We start from the raw sequence: 21,058 nt of genomic DNA, 5'->3' as shown, positions 1-21,058 counted from the left end.
TGAATTGATTGACAATTTATACTTTATACTTTAAAAAACAGTCAAATGAAGTGGGGACATTTTTGACCCCTGAGGACCACAGGTGTGATTATGTGCTGCCATTTAAAAAATTTAAATGGTTCAAAAAAAAAATTCTCACTAAAGTTCAACATACAGCACTCTGTAGTTAGTCAGATAGTCAAAATTATCTAAACAATTAAATATTTAATTTTCTTGTTTTATTTTCGCTTAAAAAACAGGGTGTATTTTTTGTAAACAAGGTGTGGTGGCCCTAAAATGTAAAATGTTGGGTAAATTTTGTGTTAATGTGTTGGTCTTAAGTAAAACTAAGATGTAACACTGAATTGATTGACAATTTATACTTTATACTTTAAAAAACACTCAAATGAAGCGGGGACAGTTTTGACCCCTGATCACCCCAGTTGTATGGAAATCGGGGGGACATTATGAGGGTTAATGCGTTTTAGCAAAGACTCAAATTCTATTTGTTTCTCAAGTGTGTGCATTCTTCTTACCACCGTTAATAATCATAACCATCATCAACACGTAAATTCATGAAAATCACAAATGTTAGACCAACTGGCAAATGCAGAGCCTTCAAAATCATCCAATGGGATGATGTTACAGATTTTATTTATTCGTATTTTTTTCTTTATTTATATTGCTTCCTCGGTTCCACTGAAGTCACGACTGTCCTTTGCAATCAGTTTTTTCAAATGCAAAACATGAGAGAACTGATAAACCAAAGCAAAACAGTTAAAAGTCATTTCTTGATAATTAGAACTGACAGTCTGAAAAGCTTCAAAAGTAAATATTAGGAGTTCAAAATGTTTGCAAAAAAAAAAGAAATCCCATGGAAGACATACACATGCTAATTATATTTGTGCATTGCAGACATACTTATTTTCTGGGTTTCCATATGCCCAATTATTATTGCTATTATTTTTTTTTCAAATCGAGACAGAAATGCTTTGAATGCCTGGGGATTAAAAGGGTCATAGTATAAGTATCTAAGAGTGTATGGTGGGTGTGATGCAGCAGTGGGATCAGTGAAGTAGAAAATGTGATGCGCTATTACAATAAATACAAAAAGTCGACAATGTATGCACAAGTGGTCCGCTGGGCCTTATGTCTACCTTTGGCAAGCTGTCATCTATATTTAAAATACACTGCAGTACACTGGGATGCCAGCGTATAATAAGGAGTATACTTACAATATATGAGGGAGACAGGCTTATAATGAGACATCCTGGCTCTAATCAACCTTATAAAAGTCTGAAGAGGAACAGAGCTGCATCTGCCACACCAACAGTTTTCACACCCAGTTTTCAATTAATGAAAACATAATTTTGTTCCTCCAGGACGGGGATAACTTGAGGGCCTTCTATGTGGTGTGAACAAACCTTTGCGCTCTGTAGCTCTGTTGGTGTGTGCGAGACACATACACAGTCCAATTGTACTCAAAGACACACACATGTGCGTACACACAAAGCAAGAATTTATACTTGTCTGTATGGTTTGTTAGCACTCAAGAGATAAAACTTTACATGTTGCTCCCAATTAGCACAGCAGTGACCGTGCACTGTCTCCTGTGCTCAGCTTCCCTTCTGAAGAGGGTCTATTTATGTGAAGACTCATGAGAATGTGAGAATTGAGGCGAGAGAGAGGAGATATGGACTGTGTGAGATAGAGGGTGTGTGTGTTATGAAGGAAACAGGGTGAGAGAGAGGGAGTGAAAGAACGAGATAGAGAGAAAGGGAGAATTGAAATGGCTTAAGCATTCATTTTGAGTGGAGAGACAGGTCCTATTAACATTTAACAGCATTTGTGCAACTTGGTGCCGAGGTTATGATGCAAATGAGGAGGAATTAAAACTGGCCAGAGGTTTGTCATTGATGGATTGCAGTCTGGCAGTGTTCACACTTCCTCGTGTCCATCAGAAGCGATTACTGTGTAATTAAACCTTATTTCTGGACTTTCTAGTGCATAATTACTTTGTGAATGTAACCATCATCTAAAAGCTACAAAAATGCTTTACCATTTACTCTAGCAGTCAGTTTCATGGGCTTGTGTCAGATATAGCCATCAGACAGAGCAAAAGAACTGTCACTTTTAATAAGAGGAAAAAAATTAAATGAAACAGTATGCTTATTACAGAAAAATTAGGCTTTCAAGAGTCCTTTCTGTTATTTGCATAATTTATCCCCCACCCCACCTACCACACATACACACACTGCAAGCTTTAGGCAATTTCCCTCACATTTAAATAGATTGCACATTTAAGGCTACTTAAGGAAAATTATCACTTTGCATATTTTAATTGTTATGAAGGAAGTGATTTGAGAGAGGTCTGTGGCTCATCCTCTTGAGCCATGCGGTTGTGAAGCTGTCTGATTCGGCTGCTCAGCGCTGCAGCTCCACAGATAACCTCCGAGTTCACACACATCCACTCCAGTTTCATCAGAATGCAAATGAAGCACAGAACACTGGGACAAGTGGATCTTTGATATTTACAAAATAGCCACTAATAACTTGAGTGTAATTTGTTTGACTCAACTTTATTTTTCTCTTATCTGTCCTGATTTTTTTTCCTGGTCAAATACCTCTTGTTTAAAAATTCAGAGAGAAGAAACACAGGGCATGTTTGGTGCTAGAATTTCAGAGCTCACAACGCTCCATCCATCCATCCATCCATCCATCCATCCATCCATCCATCCATCCAATTAAACAAAGAGGGCACAATAAATGAGGCAAAGGAAATAAATCTGAAGAGTATTTTTGTCATTCAGCCATAAATTAGATAAAATTATCTTGACTAAATTACTAAAGAATTATTTCCAGGTAATGTGCTAAAGCATAAGACCCATGCTAAATAATGCCTGAAAACAATTCCGTCCTCCAAGGACAGTTCTCCACGGGAGACTGCAGTGTTTTAAGTGTTAGTATTCTTGCTTTGACAAGGTTATCAGTCCTTATGAAGTCAGATAGTGACAGGCACTGATAATACGGAATTCAATTTTTTTTAAAAAACATATTTTTGTTGGGTAATTTTACTAATTTAAATAATGCAAATCTCAAATCTTCATTTAGAACAGCGATATGGAAATTTACAAAATGTATGTTTCTCCAAATAATAAGGAATGAAGGACATAATACAAGCAGAATGTTTTTCACCCTGTCAAACCAGTGTCACTATCTTTATGTTTATAGTAATGAGAAAGACATGTTAGATTTCATGATAAACTCACACACAAATAATATTAACATGCATACACAATTTAAAAAAAGAGAAAGTAGCCAGTACTAATAAAGTATCTTTCCTCATTCATGTTAATTGCACAGAACCTTCCCACGCATGTACCACCTACATCTTAATGACACCATAAAGTGGAACTTTAGCATACCTGTTTGCTTTCTACTAAAAAAAACATCAATTATGAATTTATAAATGTTCATGGATCATGAAAGGTGTTATTGATGGGCGGAGCGTAATAAAAAAGTAAGTTTCGAACTGCTGCTAACTGATTTATTCTACTCTAAAACACCAGTTAACTTAAAAAAAAATATCACGCTGTAATTGATTTAACATTGTCTTTCGAAATGAATAACTCAAAAAAGAAATAGCACAGTCTATCACACCGTTGCAAATTTAATCAAGTAAGTTTAAGTACAAAATGCATTCAGAGTTCAGGAAAAAAAGAAAACACCTTTATTCAGTATTCAATAACTTTTATGTACCTTGAAATTAAAATACATTTAAATCGACTGTACTGTAAGTATGGCAATACATACACACATATAAACATGTATGTGGTGCACTTCCGTATGTACGCTGTATATCATTAGCAAATGTACAATACATACAGCTATGTGCAAGTTTGTTTTCTGTACAGGTATATGAAAAGTAAAAATTCAGAATCATATTTTAATGTTATCCCTCACACTTGCATGTAGAATTGCAAGTGCACAGATATACACAATAACATGCGCACTACAACAATTCACAAAAGATTAAAGCAAGTTGTTATTTTTTAGGAAAAGAATTTGCATTGGGGACCTTGCAAGAGACAAGGTTAATGGAAACATGATATTGTGAATATACTGAACGTCAGTACTGTATGTGCAGGTTAACGTCATCTTTGTTTTCAAGGTGCCTTTTTTCTGTGACTAGTTCTTGACAACGTAAAGACAGTCTCTGTGAGGTAGACTGCTCAAATTCAAGGGCAAGCTTTTATTTTATGCATTTTTTTTGTTTGTTTTAAATTTTTATCCACAAATGCATGACATTCAAAATGACAGGACATGAGTACTACATGTAAAATATGTAGCAATGAGGTAGAGAAGGTTATAAAGAATGCCAGACTGAAAAAACTCATGATGGAAACACCATTTTAAGCAGTTCAGCAAAATCAAATCACAGAAAAACTGAAAGATATTGAAAAAGATGATACAAGTGACTGAGAGTCAATGTGCTTATCAAAGGTTCTGCTGACATGTTGTGACTGTATACCCACATCACCTTCAATACTGAATGATTTATAATAACATCTACAACATCTGAACTTTACAATGTATTTTGATAAATGTGTCTAAGTTTTCCTCATATCAGATCTTTGTCAAAAAATGTTTACCGTTTAGCTGTCATGACAAATAAAATCATAGAAATGTAACATTTTATGTGCCTTGTGTTACATTGTGCTCTATTACACATTGTTTGGGAGACAGCTTTCTCTGAAATGCACGAAAGATTACTTACATACAACTTAATTTGAGTGGACTATTCCCCCTTTCAATGTACATCTCTGCTGCTTGTGAACAGTTGATCTTTTGTACTTGTGAAATCTGTGCTTGTAAATCGTGCTCAAGGCTTCTTAGTACCTACTTGTTAAAAAAACACAACAACAACAACAACAACAACAACAACAAGAAAAAAACTTCTATATTCAGTCTCATATTCCAGTGTGTCATTTTCTACCAAACTCTGCAATAAACAAGTTAACCATAATTGTATTTGTCTTCCATGCAGATATGCTATGTCCGTTCACTTTGATGGGGTGAGACTTGAAACTTATTATTTCATAAGCTCATGTATCTCTTAAACATTTAACATACTGTGATTCTGTAACTTAACAATGCCCATTGAGATTGCTAGAGATTTTCCAATTATACATAAATACATCCGGCAATAAAGGTAAATTCGCAGTTTCCTTAAAACTGTTTTCATCTTATATAGGAGAGAAAAGAGATGTTTTAATCTGAATTTTTTAAAAAACAAAACAAACAGACGCATAAAAGACAGTAAATACTTGATGTGTAAGGGCTTTTACGAGTAGCATCAACTTTTTCCAATTTCATGTGTTTGCCCTGAGCAGTGGCCAAATTTCATGTAACAATGTTACAATGTTTTAGGATCATTTCGTTTGAGAAAAATTGCATGTGACTGGTGAGTATGACTGTTACAATTGACATAATGCGACAATTATTACTACTAGTGTACTTACAATGAATGTATGTTTATTTATTTTTTTATAACTTCAGGGTAATTCCAGTCCCTTCAAAGAACTGGTGTTGGAAAATTACCATTGGTATTACATGTAGAGAACATGATCGATCCTGACTGTAGCCGTCCGTTACAAACAAACTACTGAATATAATAAATAAGTGAAGAGGGCATGAATATTCTTCATTACTGTTTCTCCAAATATGTGTAGGTCTACAATTTTCAAACTTAACAAATACAATGATTCTGTCCCTAAGCTGATCAAAATGTGTCGGGTTTAGTTACCATTTTACCAGTTACAATTACTTGTATGGATTTAATTAAACTGCCTAGTTTACTCTTCTGTAAAGTATAGATTATATAAAACTAGAAACAGACTTTTGGTGCAGCTGGTAGATTTCTTGCTCTGTAATTGTTCTAAATGCTTCGAAAACATCCTGATATGGATCTTTGAAAATTAATGATATCATACCAGGTAGCAGTGATCATTGTGAATGTTGTCTAATAAAAGATAAAAGATAAAATATGTGCAATAGACAACAACAACAAAAAATACGGTCCTTAAGTGCCTCTACATCTACATCTACTTCAGTGGCATTTTTCAATGTGCGAGTGCTTTGCTTTCCTTACTACTATGAGTACATAATACATTCAATACTTTTACTTGCCAATTCAGCTATCAGATTGGCTCTTTTATTGTTGGAAATGTTGCATGGGCATGTACTGATAAATGGCAGCAAATAGGGATTGAAAACATTGTACAAGTTTAAGTGTGAAAATTATAATGAAATAAAAATAATTTACCAGACAATGCAAGACTAGCCTTCGGAAATGTCCCTAAAAGGGAATGCCACTCAATTCATGGATGTTACAGTTATAGCCTAAGAAGGAAAAGTAAACTTCAACATAATGGAATCATTTTTAAGACAAAACAGTGCAGGCTTACACACGTCTATGTTGGACAAAGATTCAGGGGTCTAGTAAGGTACAGCAACAAGATCACTGGTGAATCTTGGCTAACACAAAGCAAATTATCCTTAAGGCAAAGGCATAGTGTATCACAAACCTGACATTCAGTGGCATTCCCCTTTACGTATATCATATGGTGAGTAACAAGGTTCTTGGCAGTTATCAAAATGTAAAGCTAATAATTTTTTTTTTCAGAAATTGTTTTGTTCGTTTTCAAAGGGTTTTCTAATCGAACAAGCAGAAGAGATGCTGACATTTTGCTGTCCCTATGAATTTGTCTTTCAGAGATAACAAAGAAACTGAGGTAGAAAGAAACTTGGGCTATACATAATCCTTAGGTTTCATTAATGATAAAACAGCAGCAAGATGGAATGAAATAGCTTGGGGCAGTCGTCATTCTCAACCCCAAGATGTTTGTCTACACCCTTTGTATTTCTTTCAGTTCTGCATAACCACAAGCTGTGTCTGCAAACTGGGAACTAAACAACAGGATCATTTTATTTGATGTAAATGAAGAATTTTTTTTCTTATGACAGCCAAAAGGGGAAAAAATGCTCCATACAGAAATTTCTTTAAGGCTATAATTCAAGATACACAATGATTCCATTATTTTTAAAGGCAATTGTCTGATCCTAGAACAAGTTTCCATTTCAAACTAATTTCAAAGTTAAAGAATCCTAGACAAATAAATGAGAATTACTCTCAAACATTCATTGCAGGAAACTTCTCATTTTGAGGTATTAAATAGCCTTTCATGGTTAGATGATGCGATTTTAAATGCAAGTCAGATGCTTGTGTATTGTGTAGTGCTTTGATACAAGCTCATGAGGTACTAGACATATTATCAACATCATCATCACTTTCCTGAGTTGTCAAATAGAGAACATCAAAAGAAAAAATGGTAGAATTTTACATTGTGACTATTCTGATATTTTAACAAGAATTACATAGTAATTTAATGTTGAAATTGAATTCACTGTGTCAGCTTTTTTTCAAAAAATGTAACTGTCACTTTTATTTATAGCACATCAACCAAATTTAAGTTGAGTGAAAAACAAACAAACAAACAAACATATTCTCCACCTAAAAATAATGGATATACCAAAGTTATGGTAAGTAAATGACTTACACATGCATAAGATCTGTGTAAGGTAATGAACCCCAACTAAAATTATGCCAGTAAATTTAATTCAGCTCAAATTAACCACGAGTGTTCACAGAGAGCACAAAACAGACACAGCTGAAGAACACTGTTCAATAATAAAGAGAAAGCAAGGTTTTGTCACATTGTAAAGCTTTTTTTTGTATTAGCACATTTCACCAATGAAGATTGTGAGGCAAAAAAATACAACAAAAAACTTAAACAGCACCACCTCAGGCACTTGATAGCAACTAAATCTCAAGATCAGCAGAATAGTATATATATATTTAAATATATATATATGTATATACAAAAACGTGGGGCATCTTCTCCAAGCTGTTTAAGTTGTAGTTAATACATGGATTTAGCCATATAAAGTTTTTTTCTGATTTTAACCAAAGTCTGACGTCCAGACTGATAACTTCTGTCAGAAGCCAAAAAAGGAAATTTCCTTTGCTCTATATAGCATGTTCATGTCATCACTGTTTGTTTTTTTTCTTCCTCACTGAAGGCTAAACACTTATTTGTACTCAACAACTGGTTTTAAAGAAACTGTGTTTGATAGGTCCATTTCATTGACTACAACCAAACATTTTATTCCACTCAGTGTACACATCAAGTTCTTTTTGTGATATGCTGGGCTGAAATTTGCAAAACACATTGTCAAAGTCTTGGTAAGAGATTGGCCTCATCTGACTGGGGTGGATATTTGACAGGTCAGTACCAGGCATGCCATGGAGCGGTCCTACGACAGCCTCTTGACAGAGTTGGACCACATCCAGTCCTGAAAAGCCTTCTGTCCTCTGAACAAGTAGTGACATCTCTTTGTCACTAAGACAGTAGTTATGCTGTGAGAGCAACTGACTGATTATCTGATGGCGTGCAGTCCCATCAGGCAAGGGAATTAACAATCTCTTGGTAAAGTACCTCCGCAGGGACTCTGGGATCTCTTCAGGCTTACTTGTGGAGCAGACCACAAGAACATGGTCCTCAGTAGAGGTCAAAATACTGTCAAGCTGTATGAGAAGCTCAGCCTTCAGGTGATTCACAGGACTGTCCTCACTGAGCTGGGCTGACAGCAGTAGGTCCACCTCACTGATGAAGACTACTGCTGGTTGGCGACAACGTGCCATGAGGAAAGAAGCCTGGATGATCTTGTCCCCTTCTCCCAACCACTTGGTCACCAGTGCTGAACTGCTTAATCGCAAGAAGGCAGCCCCCAGTTGGTTGGCCATGCAGCGTGCCAGAAGTGTCCTACCAGTTCCCTGAGGTCCAAATAAAAGGAGGCTCCGAGGTAACGTGGCCAGTCCGCTGAACATATCTGGCCTTAAAATGGGCCATAGTATCTCCTCTTTTATGGCTGCTTTGGCCATATCCAGACCTGCAATGTCACTCCAGTCCACTGGGGAGCCTTGCTGAAGGATTTCTGTGGTTACCAGCTCTACAAGGTTGGAATCACTATTCTTCAGCTGTTCCTCTGCAGCATGGATGGAGGAGGTAGCTGTACCTATATCAGACCCCGTTAGGGAGTGAGAGAGGTGCTGTCTGTGCTCTTCGGTTTGCTCGCTTATCATAGGAGATTCAAACTTGCTGTAGGGCTCAGTAGTTCTAAGATCACCTGCAGAGCTTTTTGTTGAGCCGTATGATGGAGGAGTTAGTGCTCTGCCAGAGTGCAAGTTAAATTTTCTTTGCTGATCAGAAGATATTGGCTGCTTCGTTGGTTTAAAAGCTAAAGATGTTGCTTCAGCATTTCTTTCAAAGCCACTGCCCCTGTTTGAGTCTGAGATGCTGCCATCTACTATTCTGTACATGGGGCTCTGTGCAGAGCGCTGTTGGTTGTAGCTGAAATTACCATAGCTTGAGTCCATATCTCCATGTCCACTCATGTAGAAAGCTTTTCGTTTTAATGAGTTGGATGTGCTGCCATTCAAAGGTGTTGGTGCAATTGGGGTATGATTATTGGACTGGTAGGTGTAGCCAGGCAATGTGGAGGGAGGGATTGGTGTAGGAGCTGCAATACCAGACGGCAGATAAGCAGAAGGAGGGGGTGCTCCCCCAGGGCTATAACCAGGGCCAACTGCAGCCTGCGAAGCATACCCTGTTGGAGGATAATTGTAGTTGGGAAGGTTTGGAGACCCAGTGTTGTAGCTCGGCACTAAACTAGGAGGAGGAGGCGGGGGAGGGGGTTGTAATAGCCCAGCGCTGTGCAAAGGAGAAGGATGTGGGGATGGGAGGGCGGGGGTACTCTGGCCGCTGTAGCTAGAATGCAGGTAGGAACCGTTGTAGCTGGCAGTATATTCCTGAGAGGGGAGGCCCGAGTGGAGAGTAGTGGCTGTGTGACTTCCACAGTTACTACTGGAATAGCTAGGCTCAGACAAACTGCTGGCCACCCCTGGGGAGCTGCCTATGCTAGCTGACACATCTGTAGGGGGTAGGGCAGCTGTCATTCCAGCTTTGCTCACAGATATAACATCTGGAGCACAGTTCATTGGGTAAATCCCCTCCTGCCAGGATTCATTCTCTGACTTTCGTCCATTCATGAGTCCAGTAGTGCTATCAGAGTAGGAGCACAGCAGGGTTCTTTCATTTGGGCCTTCTAGGATCCCAGAGTACTTCTCTGCATATTTCTTAAGCAGATTGGAGGCAGTCAGCGCAGAGATGTCATCATTTGCCCACGCATACTGGTATGTTCGCTGTAAGTGCCCCCGGTAGGCCTCTACTTTGTGTGCTGGCGAGCGAGTAGTGGATGAGATGTCAAAGTGTTGCTCTGCCCATTGTGTGTGCTCTGGGGTCCACTGCATCTTTAGACCTGGATATTTCACATAGGGAAGAAATATATCAATGTAAGCACTGAATTGTGGTTTATCATCATTTAAATGCAATAATATTCTACAGTCAAATTGTAAAAATTCAAACACACTGAAGTCCATAGGTGTTTTTCTGACCATTTTGTAAGAGAAGTAAAAAAAACCGTACAAAGTAAAAAAAGAAGAAGATATATTTGTTTAACCTATGTACTAAGTACATTTTATACAATATCAAAAATATAATTTTTAATACTATTTGCTTCATAATCTCTACATGTCTCTTATGACAGAAAACACTATCTGAATACACATCACAGACACTATGAGGATGTGGGACCCATCACTTGGTAACGGTGGTATAATCCACCCAACACAGAGCAGAGTGACACAGACATTGCAGGTCAGTCTATAATCCAACTCTCATCTGAGGCATTCTGAGACAGTTTCAAATCTGCTTGGAGGACAGCAGCAAAGCAATCTTCCTTGGCAGCGCTCTGTTGCTTTCATCACACAAACCCCTCAGCCCAGCATGAATTACATCCACATCGAGTCTGCCTACTGCTCCCTCATCGGCAGAGTGAGGATGAGGGAAAAAAACCCCCCCCCAAAAAACCATGCTTCACTTGTCTTTTTCTCCCCAGCCTCTCTATATAGCTTTAAAGGTTTGAATGACAGAAATAATCAAGTTAAATACTAAAGTAAATCTGCAAATAAAACTTTTTACTCACACTGTCATCTATTACTCTGAGATTATCAGAGGGTGTACTATATCCCCAAAGAATTTAGACTACTAGAGATTACAGCTCAAGACAATCTGATAGTGTACACAGTCTCACAACTCTCATGAACACTAATCTGACCAAATGCCACAAGAAGATATGAGAGAGGATGCATTCAACTCAACTGTTTCTGCCCATTAGAATGTCTTTCTTTGTTAAAGAGGCAGTGTAGTGTTATACTGTATATTTCAGTAGGTTAAGTCCATACCACAGGATTTGAGCAACAATGAGCTAATGTCCAGATTACAAATGCTGTCGATTCCCTTCTGACTCCCTCCCAGCTATTTGCCCACCAGCAACTCTAGACACCAGCAGCTAATTAGCCGGATGATGCTGCACTAATTGTGTTAATTTACAAGGTTTTAGTCAAAGAGATCCATGCTATAGCTCACAGCTATAGCATGAAAACCTGAGGCAAAAAGCCAATATATAAAAATAGCATAGCTATACTGTAGTTGAATAGAAATGTTTACCAACATGCAGAAAATGACATGTAAAAACAAATCCTGTTACTATGGAGAACAGTGATAAACTTTAAAAATCTGAAACAATAAAATAAAAAAAAAGTCATACATGTCATACCACAAAATCTTGCAAAAAGTGTATTTAATCTAATATTTCTAATATTAATGAACTTAAAATGAAGCGTCTACACTTTTGAGAATTCCAAAAGTAGTTACTGACCAACACTACTGTGTTAGTCAGTCATTATATTCCAGATCAACTGTTTTGCTAGGTATGTAGGTGGGTCAAATGCAAATTAAAGAGTCTGCAGAGGAAAAAATATTTTTCCATTACAGTCTGACACCCCTTTTCTTTATTCCTCTCTGCTAATGTGTTTCCTACTATAATATAGTAGGAATATATATATATATATATATATATATATATATATATATATATATATTTTCTAAAGAAAATATCACATAATGAAGACCTTGTTTTGAAAGTAGCAACTACCACTGCACTACCCACAAGTATCATGATGATGGTCTCTGTAAAATCATTCAATAGACTTCTTTAACACTCAAGGCACATTTTGTCAATAACAAAATTGCACGCAGCTTATTGAGTAAGCTTTTTCTATTACAGCTAATCCTCTCTGAACAATGTGCCACTTTGGACAAGCAAAGAAGTGCTTCTAGCGAAGCATACTTGAGATCACTGAACATCAAGTATTTTATAAAAAGGAGACCATTGAAGATGATCAAAATTCAACGCACTGCTAAAATAAAGTACATTTGCACTTACAAAAAAAAAGAAAAAGAAAAACTTACACCTAAACCTGGCCTAAATAAATGGGTATTACATACACCAGCAATAACACGACACATTCAAGTCTTAATTGGTATCACTGGGTGTCTAAATTGTTTGAATGCATCAACCAGTTTAATTATACTGAAACATTTATAAACAATAGTATTTTAATGAAAATCAGAGAATGGCTTGATAAAGAACAAATGTTATAGAATGGATGATCAATGCATCCCAAGAGAAAGCATATGAATAAATACTATACATAAATAAACACAGGCAAATAATTACACATATAGACACTAATCCATCAAGAGGCATAAATTCATGTGTACACACACATAGCAAATTAATATAATAAGCTCCTACTTTGGTTTTACATGACAACGTTGTTCTTTATTCTACCCTCATAGAAATTCAAATACAACATCCACTAGATCCTTTGTCCTTCTTTGAAATGGTATAATTACAGAGAACTCTATTAGAGGAATGTTTTCAGATAGCCTCAGGGCTTGAGCTCAAATTCCACTCATCAGCGACTCACAAATAAGGCCTTTGTTAGACTTTTCTCTGTTTGTTAATTCATTGGTCTCAATAATCCTCTATGGCATATTTAAGATGATCATTGTAAGTAAGCATTTGTATTGAAAATGTGTCCAATTCTGGAGTTATTTAGTTCATAAGACATCTGAATGACCCCATGATAAAAGCAAGAATTATCTCATAAAACACATAATTGTCTTGCACAGAATAATATAGAACAATTTTAGTTATACATTATAAATAAAATATCATCAGAGAAGATCAGAAAAAACATTCGGCATGTTATGCCATGCTGCGTTATGGTGTTTAATTTCAAGTTGAGTGATCATCATCGATGAAACAGAGATGCTGACCTTTTTGGGAACTATTAATCTGGTAGCCTAGGCCGTTTTTAAGCAAACAAGAGTGGGCCTCCACTCTGTCCATCCAATTTCCTAGTGCGTAAATTGGACCACCGCTTGCACAATTCTCTATTCATTACTGTGCTGCTGAAAGGAAGCACAGAGGTGGCAGAGTGGTTTTCTTTTCCTTTTTCTGTCTATGTGTGTGAGTGTGAGCGAGAGAGAGAGAGAGAAAGCAAAATGCCTTCCAGGAGGGTTCCCAAGCATAAAGAGCTGGACTTTCCTTCCTCTTTTTGGTTTTGGGGGAGGGGAAATCAGGGGGTTGGGGAGGTGGGGGGGTGAAAGCTGTCGTAATTGAAACGCAGCCTAATCAGACTCATTACCATTTTTACCAATTTGCACCACCAAAGATGCTTATTAGGTAACTGTGTTTAATAAGCCGCTCTTTAGAAAACTAACTGTAATGAGCTCTTTAAAGTCAAACTTGAGTGTGATTATGCACTGGAAGTGTTTTGCAGAGCTAAAGCAGACTGGTACATTTAGTCATGTACAATGTCATAATTAATCTGCACAAACTCTGCACTTCACACCACACAATAGTCCCAGCTGAGGCAGTAGACATGCTGAAAAGTATTTATAATTACTGATCATTACAACCCTGGGGTTTTCATCGCTGGACGTAAACATAATTATGGGAGCTTTTGCTTTTATTCTGCACACAGAGCTCTCTACTTGACAAGCGTGAAAATATTGCAGACAGACAGTAATTATGTTTATAAATAAAAACAAGCTGATATTCATATTCAAATTCACTGGAGATATTCTAAGTAGGGGTGGGGCAAAACATTCTAATACAATGTGAAATGGTAATCGGTATAGCTACAGTCATTCATCTCACATATCAAGTTAAGACTATTTAAACTCAATTTAGAGCTCCATGTAGCAGTAGCTCCAATCTTTGGATGGCAGAGTGCCATTTAACCCCTCATTTAGAAACGATATGCCTTCCTCAGTCACCGTCTTTTCCGCAGCTACTGCCTATACATTTCAGTCTGTCCACCTATAGTAGCAAATTACTACAGGTCTCCAGACTATCAAAGTCAAATGATGCCATATGATTCTATTCTACTCCAAACTTAAAAGGAGGAAAATGACTGTACAATGTGCTTATAGTATGTTTATGGCATCTTTTATAAGTGTTTTTATAATGCCAATAATACAGGCAGATATGAGCTTGAAACCCATTGCAACAGAGCAAGCACCATTTCAAAGTAGCAAACAGGAAAACGTGTCTAACTTTAGCCTGAGCAAATGTATTAACATTATCTATCTAAAACTACCCAATGCTGAGCCATTTGCACAGTTCAGATAACTAGAAACAATGTAATTTATCAATGAACCAGCTGATTTGATAGATTAACAATGAATGAGATAATCTATGTATATTACAATATTACATAATATATTATATCTCCTGTCAAAATAAAATAAATAATGGAAAAAAAACAGGTTTAAAGGAGGATTTTTAAACTTCACATTTTATTATTTATTATAGTACTTTTTATCCATTTATTATTGTACTTAACTGGGTTGTTTCTGGAATATCAAAAAAAGACACTGACACCGAAAATCTAAAGAAAATGTACTGAATCGTGTTAAGAATCAAATTTTAAAAGGCAATAAAAATGTAGAAACGTCTTCCACACAAAAAGTTTTGCAAATTAAGTTTATTATTAAGTACTGAAATTAATTTGATATTTATTAAAAAATGTTGTAATTGAAATTACTAGGGCAAGTTGTCAGTAATTCAAACAGCTAACCTAACTTCACATGAAATAGTCTTTATTAACAAGAATTAAGAATTAATGTAATGTGGATAACACACACACACACGCACGCACGCACGCACACACACACACACACACACACACACACACACACACACACACACACACACACACACACACACACACACCACACACACACACACACACACACACACACACACACACACACACACACACAAAACAAGTTGCCATAATCCAAATAGCAAGTTTCTTTAAATAGGAGTAGTAGCATTTAAGAAATTTAAACTTGTGTGATTTAATTTCAGTCACGTATTATTCAGATAAATTAAGTACAAAGATATAAAACACTTCAGTTTGCTTAAAGAAAAACATTTAATGCATCCAGGACATTTAACTTGAAACACTTTATAAAGGCCGGCAATGAGAACTCAATGAAATTAAAACTTTAATATAATGCCACTAATCAGGATCCAGTTGGTGAAGTAATATATAAATATGGCATCAAGAATACATTTCATATATAAATTAATTATGCCATTATTATAACTTCTGGGACAACAAGTTACAATTCTACAATTCTTTCTCGTATATGTCCATAGACATCTAATATGAAATTTAGAGGTACAAGATTAGTTAACATTTTCTTAGTTTCAAAATTGCACAAAGACTTCTCTAGGCTTTTTTTTTTTTCATAATTTAGTTTTCTATTGACCTTGTCACTGCTAGCTCCTCCCGGGAAGGGCAGCAAACAGACAGCTTACCTCCTTCACACATAACTACAAAGTCATCTTTTTCTTTGCACCGGCAAAAAGGGCACTTCACCAAAGGCTTAACACACACACAAAATTCATTTTACTCCATAAGATCTCAGTCCACTCTGTTCAAGCATCCTCACCTACCACAAAGAGTTTGTTGCGCATCATCATCATCCCTCACTGGTGTCCCACATGTAATCACTGCCTAACGTGAAAACACATAACCAAACTGCATGTACTATTCCCCCCACTGAGTGACATTGTCTGTGGTGGGCAAAATAACATGTGGCCTTAAATAGGAATTCACCCAAAACAATAAGATCCATCCATTTTCTTGATCGCTTGTACAGCTTAGGTTTGTGGGAAGCCTGGAGCCTGTCCTTGCTGTCACAGGCGGGGTACACCCTAGACAGGTCATCGGTCCATTAGAGGCCTAACATAGAGACAGACAGCCACACATCTACACACCAACTCACTTGTATTAGCTAGTGTAGAGATGGCTGTCTGCTAAGATTACTTGGAATTAAGACTGTCATTACCAGTAGATTTTAATTAATAAAACTTTCAAATCTAGAATTTTTGTAACTTATCAAAACTATTTTATGTCTGACAATTTCAAAATTGCAAAGTCATGTGGTGCACCAAAGCAAACCCTCTTTTGGACTATTGCTAGGTCCAAGTCTGCATGTTTTGCACCCCTAATATAATGCACTGGTTGCTTATTAGGTTTTTACATAAGATTATCAGATTACCATTATGAGCCAGGCATGTTAGCTAAAATCTCTTATCTCAAAAACTGGTGTGGTCTATTTTGCAGAGATATAAACTAGCTGAACAAATGTGAGGCATACTACTTGTCTTTAAAGTCATACATAATATTTAATTTAAAAAACTGTATTAATGCCAGGCATAAAATTACTATTACAATACTGGTAGACCACCTATCAATAGTCATCACTACAGTAATAGCTTAATAGCAATTATTAAAAGGAGCAAGAGTTTGTACTTGATGAGATCTGAGTAAATGGATGGATCAACAAAACGATTAAAGTAGACTGTTGGTTTTTTTCTGCTTTGAACCAAAATTCGAAGATTCTTTTGAATACATGTTTATTAACGTAACAATAGAAAAGGTCAATAATGTCATCTGATCTGTATTCCCTGCTTACATGGCATGATGACATAATCGTCACATGTTTATCTTTATTCAGTGTAAATCTCTATAATTTTGAAATTCAAATCTAAAAGCGTAATGCATTTTTACTATGTACTCTAAATATCCGCTCTAGGGTAACATGTATTCCACATATTTCTTTGCAATTCAGTAAATCGTAGGTTGAGAAAATCTCTGAGCTGTCATTTTTTCGTCTAAATGATGCTCATTAAACAATAAGTCTTCAGGCCAAGAAGCCCCTGAGGCTACATCTTCCATTACTACCCTAAGTATAGCTAAATCCACACATATGCTAAACTAACAGCCCTCCATGCACAAGTAAAACTTGTACAGTGAATATAACTAAGACAATTACAGGAGAGAGCCTTCATAGTGTTCTGTAGTGCATAATACTGATGAATACTCAAATGGCTTGTTAGTCAAAAGAACACAGTCATTGAACTCAAGCACTGGGTGAAGCTTGTTTAACCATAGAGCACACATACAGTAGAAGCAGTGATCTTGCAAGCCTATATGAACTTTGCTACTCCACTCCTCAAGGGATCACTTACACACTTCAAAAGAGAAGAGAGGCAGATTGTGACCTTGATACACGAAGGCTCATTGACCAAAAGCTATTCAGTAACATTTTCATTCCCAAACGTCCTGTTACCCCAAGGAACTCCCCAGTTCAAGAGGAACAAGAGTATGGAAAAAAGCAAACAGGAAGGTGTAAATTTGGGTTATTTATTTATTAGCTTGTTTTCTTGTTTCTGTGATTTTTATCACTTGTACTTTACTGTAAGAACTCGTCTCGCCGAAAACCTGCTACTTGAATTAGAAACCAACAAGCTAAGCCCCTTTGGAAATTAACAGATTATCTTGTTCACTGGTCCAGTCACAACTGTGATTGCTTTCCACTTCCAAATATTAGGCTTTTAGCCATATTAACCTGGTTAAGACATCAATGCAATGACATTATTAAAAAAAGGTCATTGTTCCCAATGCTGAGGCACAAATCAGAATTGTTTTTTGTTTTCCTTTTGATCAAATTCCAAATGACACAATCAGTTGGGGTATTTGAACCATTCATTGGATGGCCGCTGTTTCAAATCGCTAGACTGCCAATGGGGAACCATCCATTTTTATATATTACTGGTCAAAAAAAAAAACAAAAAACAAACCAAAAATCAAAACCCTAAAACAAATCAAAAAAGGAGTGACAAAACGTATTTAAATTTGTCCCAAGTCATTCCCTACAGAATTCAATCCAAAAGCACTTATGGAAAAGGAAATGGCCGTTATTTTTGCATACACAAGAAATCAAAGGCCTTCTGTTGTTCTATTTACCATTTCTTACACATTGAAGTGATTAAAAGTTCAAATTGAACTCTAATTGAAAATAGCCAAGTGAACAGAAAAAGGATGTTTGCCTGTAACTGCTGTCAGCCTTTCGCTGAAGCATTCTGAAGCATTCTGTGATATCGACTGCAAGTCTCAAAGAAGGTCACTTCTCCAACACAGGCCAGACAAAAGGTGAAATGAGACAACTGAAGCAATCTTAGGTCAATATGAAATAGAAATCTCTCAGCTATACTGTAATAAAGTTACTGAAGTGAAGTAGTGAAGGGGAACTTTTACAAGGAAAGAGCTGTCCAGGAGATTGGTTCGCCCACTGGCAAACAATGGCTTCTACTGTAAGAGGTGGCATGGTGAGCACAGTACCCTGAAAATGCAATAGGACATTTGTTTTTAAAAGTGTGTTTAAATTCAAATGGAATTTGGAAGTTTTACGCAAGTGATGAAAGCAATGCTCTGGGGAAAAAGGGTGTAAATCTTTTAATATTCCACTGTAGTGGTTTTAAAGTGACAAACCAAGAATACCTGCTTAGATCAGCTCTTATTGCAGCTGCACCGTAAAAACAAATCCAATGACAGTATAGGAGACATTTTGTTCAGTGTTTTATACAAATAACTTTAATCTGTTATATTTAAATATTGGTGATATTTACAGTGATGTGAGGGAGGATACCAACATCTTTCACTTAACATCAAACAAATATTGGAACAAGCAAAACATAAAGACACTGACAACTTTATGAAGTATCCATTCCTCCTTATAGAGTTCAGAACTTGAAACGTGAAAAATAAAAGACAGCACAACTATTTTTATCTTCAAGCATGTTCAGTTTAGATTATATACACAAACACCTGTTGAGTAAAATGCAGAGACACTGAGTGAACGTGATTTTCAACCTGCCCTTTGATGCACAGTGTTCTCCAACATACTTCCAGAATAAAATTCTATGGCTTGTTCATAACCAGAGTTTTGTAAGTTTTCAAGCTGGCCTTGACACGACCTCTTTAAGTAATCCAATGTGAAACAAAATAAAAAAGGAAGAACTTTTTTAAAAAAGCAAGTGAAGAAAATAGTTATTTTTTAAAAATCTGATATCAATTTAGAAAACACCTAAAACCCTTTTGCTGCCAGATCTCTGGATTGTTTGTTATGTGTTAGAGTTTCTCCATAAAGCAGGATCATATTTCATCAAATCACAATTTTAAATCTTCTTGCTTTAATATAAAAATAAATTTAGAAAAAAAACATTTTGATATAAATTTTGCATGTGACAATAGCAGGATAATATGACTTTCAACATAAGGTAACGTTATGGAAAACACATTTTGGATTATTGAAAAAGTCCATATTAGCATTCATTTTGTATCTCTGTACAGTACATATTATCATTTAAAATTCCCATTACAACGGTTCTACGGAAATTTCATGACATCAAATGAAGTTCAGCCCTGTAAAACTCAAAATCATGAAATTATTTTATAGGGCTTAGACGTTTGTAATAGGGTTTAAATTCCAGATATCTGTGGTTGGAATAAATGCTTATCTTCTGTATAGATGACTGTTGCAACTATATCCATGCTTAAGAAGGGTAATAGTGTAGTGTAGTTTAGTGTAATTCTGATACTTTAATTTTTCCAAAAGCAGAAATGAGTGAGGCAGTACAGTGCAAGCAATTGTAAACCAGTGTGAGGAAAGTGGGAGATGGGGAGCCTTCAGAGTGTTTTGACATAAATGAGACATGAATGCAGAAAGGGATGTGAAATGAGAATTATTCCAGAGCATTCCTTAATAGATTATGAAATGAAGGAAAGAAAAAAGGTCAATCTGTGTCAGAAAGCAACTGTGAAAAATAAATAAGGTAATTAATAGAAATTGAGAGGTGCGCATTAAAAATATTTCTACATTTTCTTTGTTCGACTAACACTTTTCAAGGGTTATAAATCCATTCCTTGAGAAAGTTCAGAGATGTGAATTATACACTACAATGCATTAAGTATCACAAACAGGATAAACAGACACAAAGATCTCCAGCATTTCATTATGTCGACTTAATATGCGGTTCTTTATACCGTTTAAAATAATGATTGTTCCGCATTGTGCTGTATTCGCATGTTCAGAGATCAACCAATTTAAAGCTAATTAATTAGACACAATTCTATTAAGAAACAAATCCCATTCATCAATATACACAACCTAGGGTCACCCATTGCCCAAATGTGAATTGGGTCTTTGGACCACATGGACTAGAGAATAGCACAATAGCACTATTAGACCTCACAATAAACAGTTTGGTATGGATATATTCGATGGAGCACGAACTCATCAGTGCTGATGGATTTTACTTCCCTTGACAGAAAGCAGGACCGTCGCTTGGAAATATAGCTTTCTCTCCAATGGTCACTGTAAGGAAATTGGCGAGGAGTTTGATATCCAAGCTAACAAATGGCCGTGTCTAACTATATACATAACACAGCAGCACTGTGCTTTATGTTATTCATCATCAATTATTGAGAGATAACTGTTCGTCCCTCTGCTATGGTAAACATGTGCTAAGATTCTTCCTGCAATGTGCCAAACTACACAAAGCGCATTAAATTTAAAAAGAAATTAATTAATTAATTAATTGAATTAATGTTAATTCAAGTTAT

General features: G+C 36.3%; 1 protein-coding gene across 2 annotated transcripts in view; it reads right to left on the bottom strand.

Moving 5' to 3' along the window:
• Positions 1–459: 459 nt before the first annotated feature.
• Positions 460–21,058, bottom strand: part of fign (fidgetin) — a 31,392-nt gene continuing 10,793 nt past the window's right edge. For both annotated transcript variants that reach the window (XM_085134776.1, XM_085134775.1), the window contains one exon: positions 460–10,419. In XM_085134776.1, the coding sequence (XP_084990902.1) occupies positions 8,183–10,411 (2,229 nt within the window). In that variant the 5' untranslated portion in view covers positions 10,412–10,419 and the 3' untranslated portion in view covers positions 460–8,182. The remainder of the gene's footprint in view (positions 10,420–21,058) is intronic.

The sequence above is a fragment of the Neolamprologus multifasciatus genome, chromosome 16 (assembly GCF_963576455.1).
Source record: "Neolamprologus multifasciatus chromosome 16, fNeoMul1.2, whole genome shotgun sequence".
In the NCBI taxonomy this organism is placed as follows: Eukaryota; Metazoa; Chordata; class Actinopteri; order Cichliformes; family Cichlidae; genus Neolamprologus; species Neolamprologus multifasciatus.
Note: the sequence above shows the minus strand (reverse complement) of the source record. Positions and strands in the feature narration are given on the sequence as shown.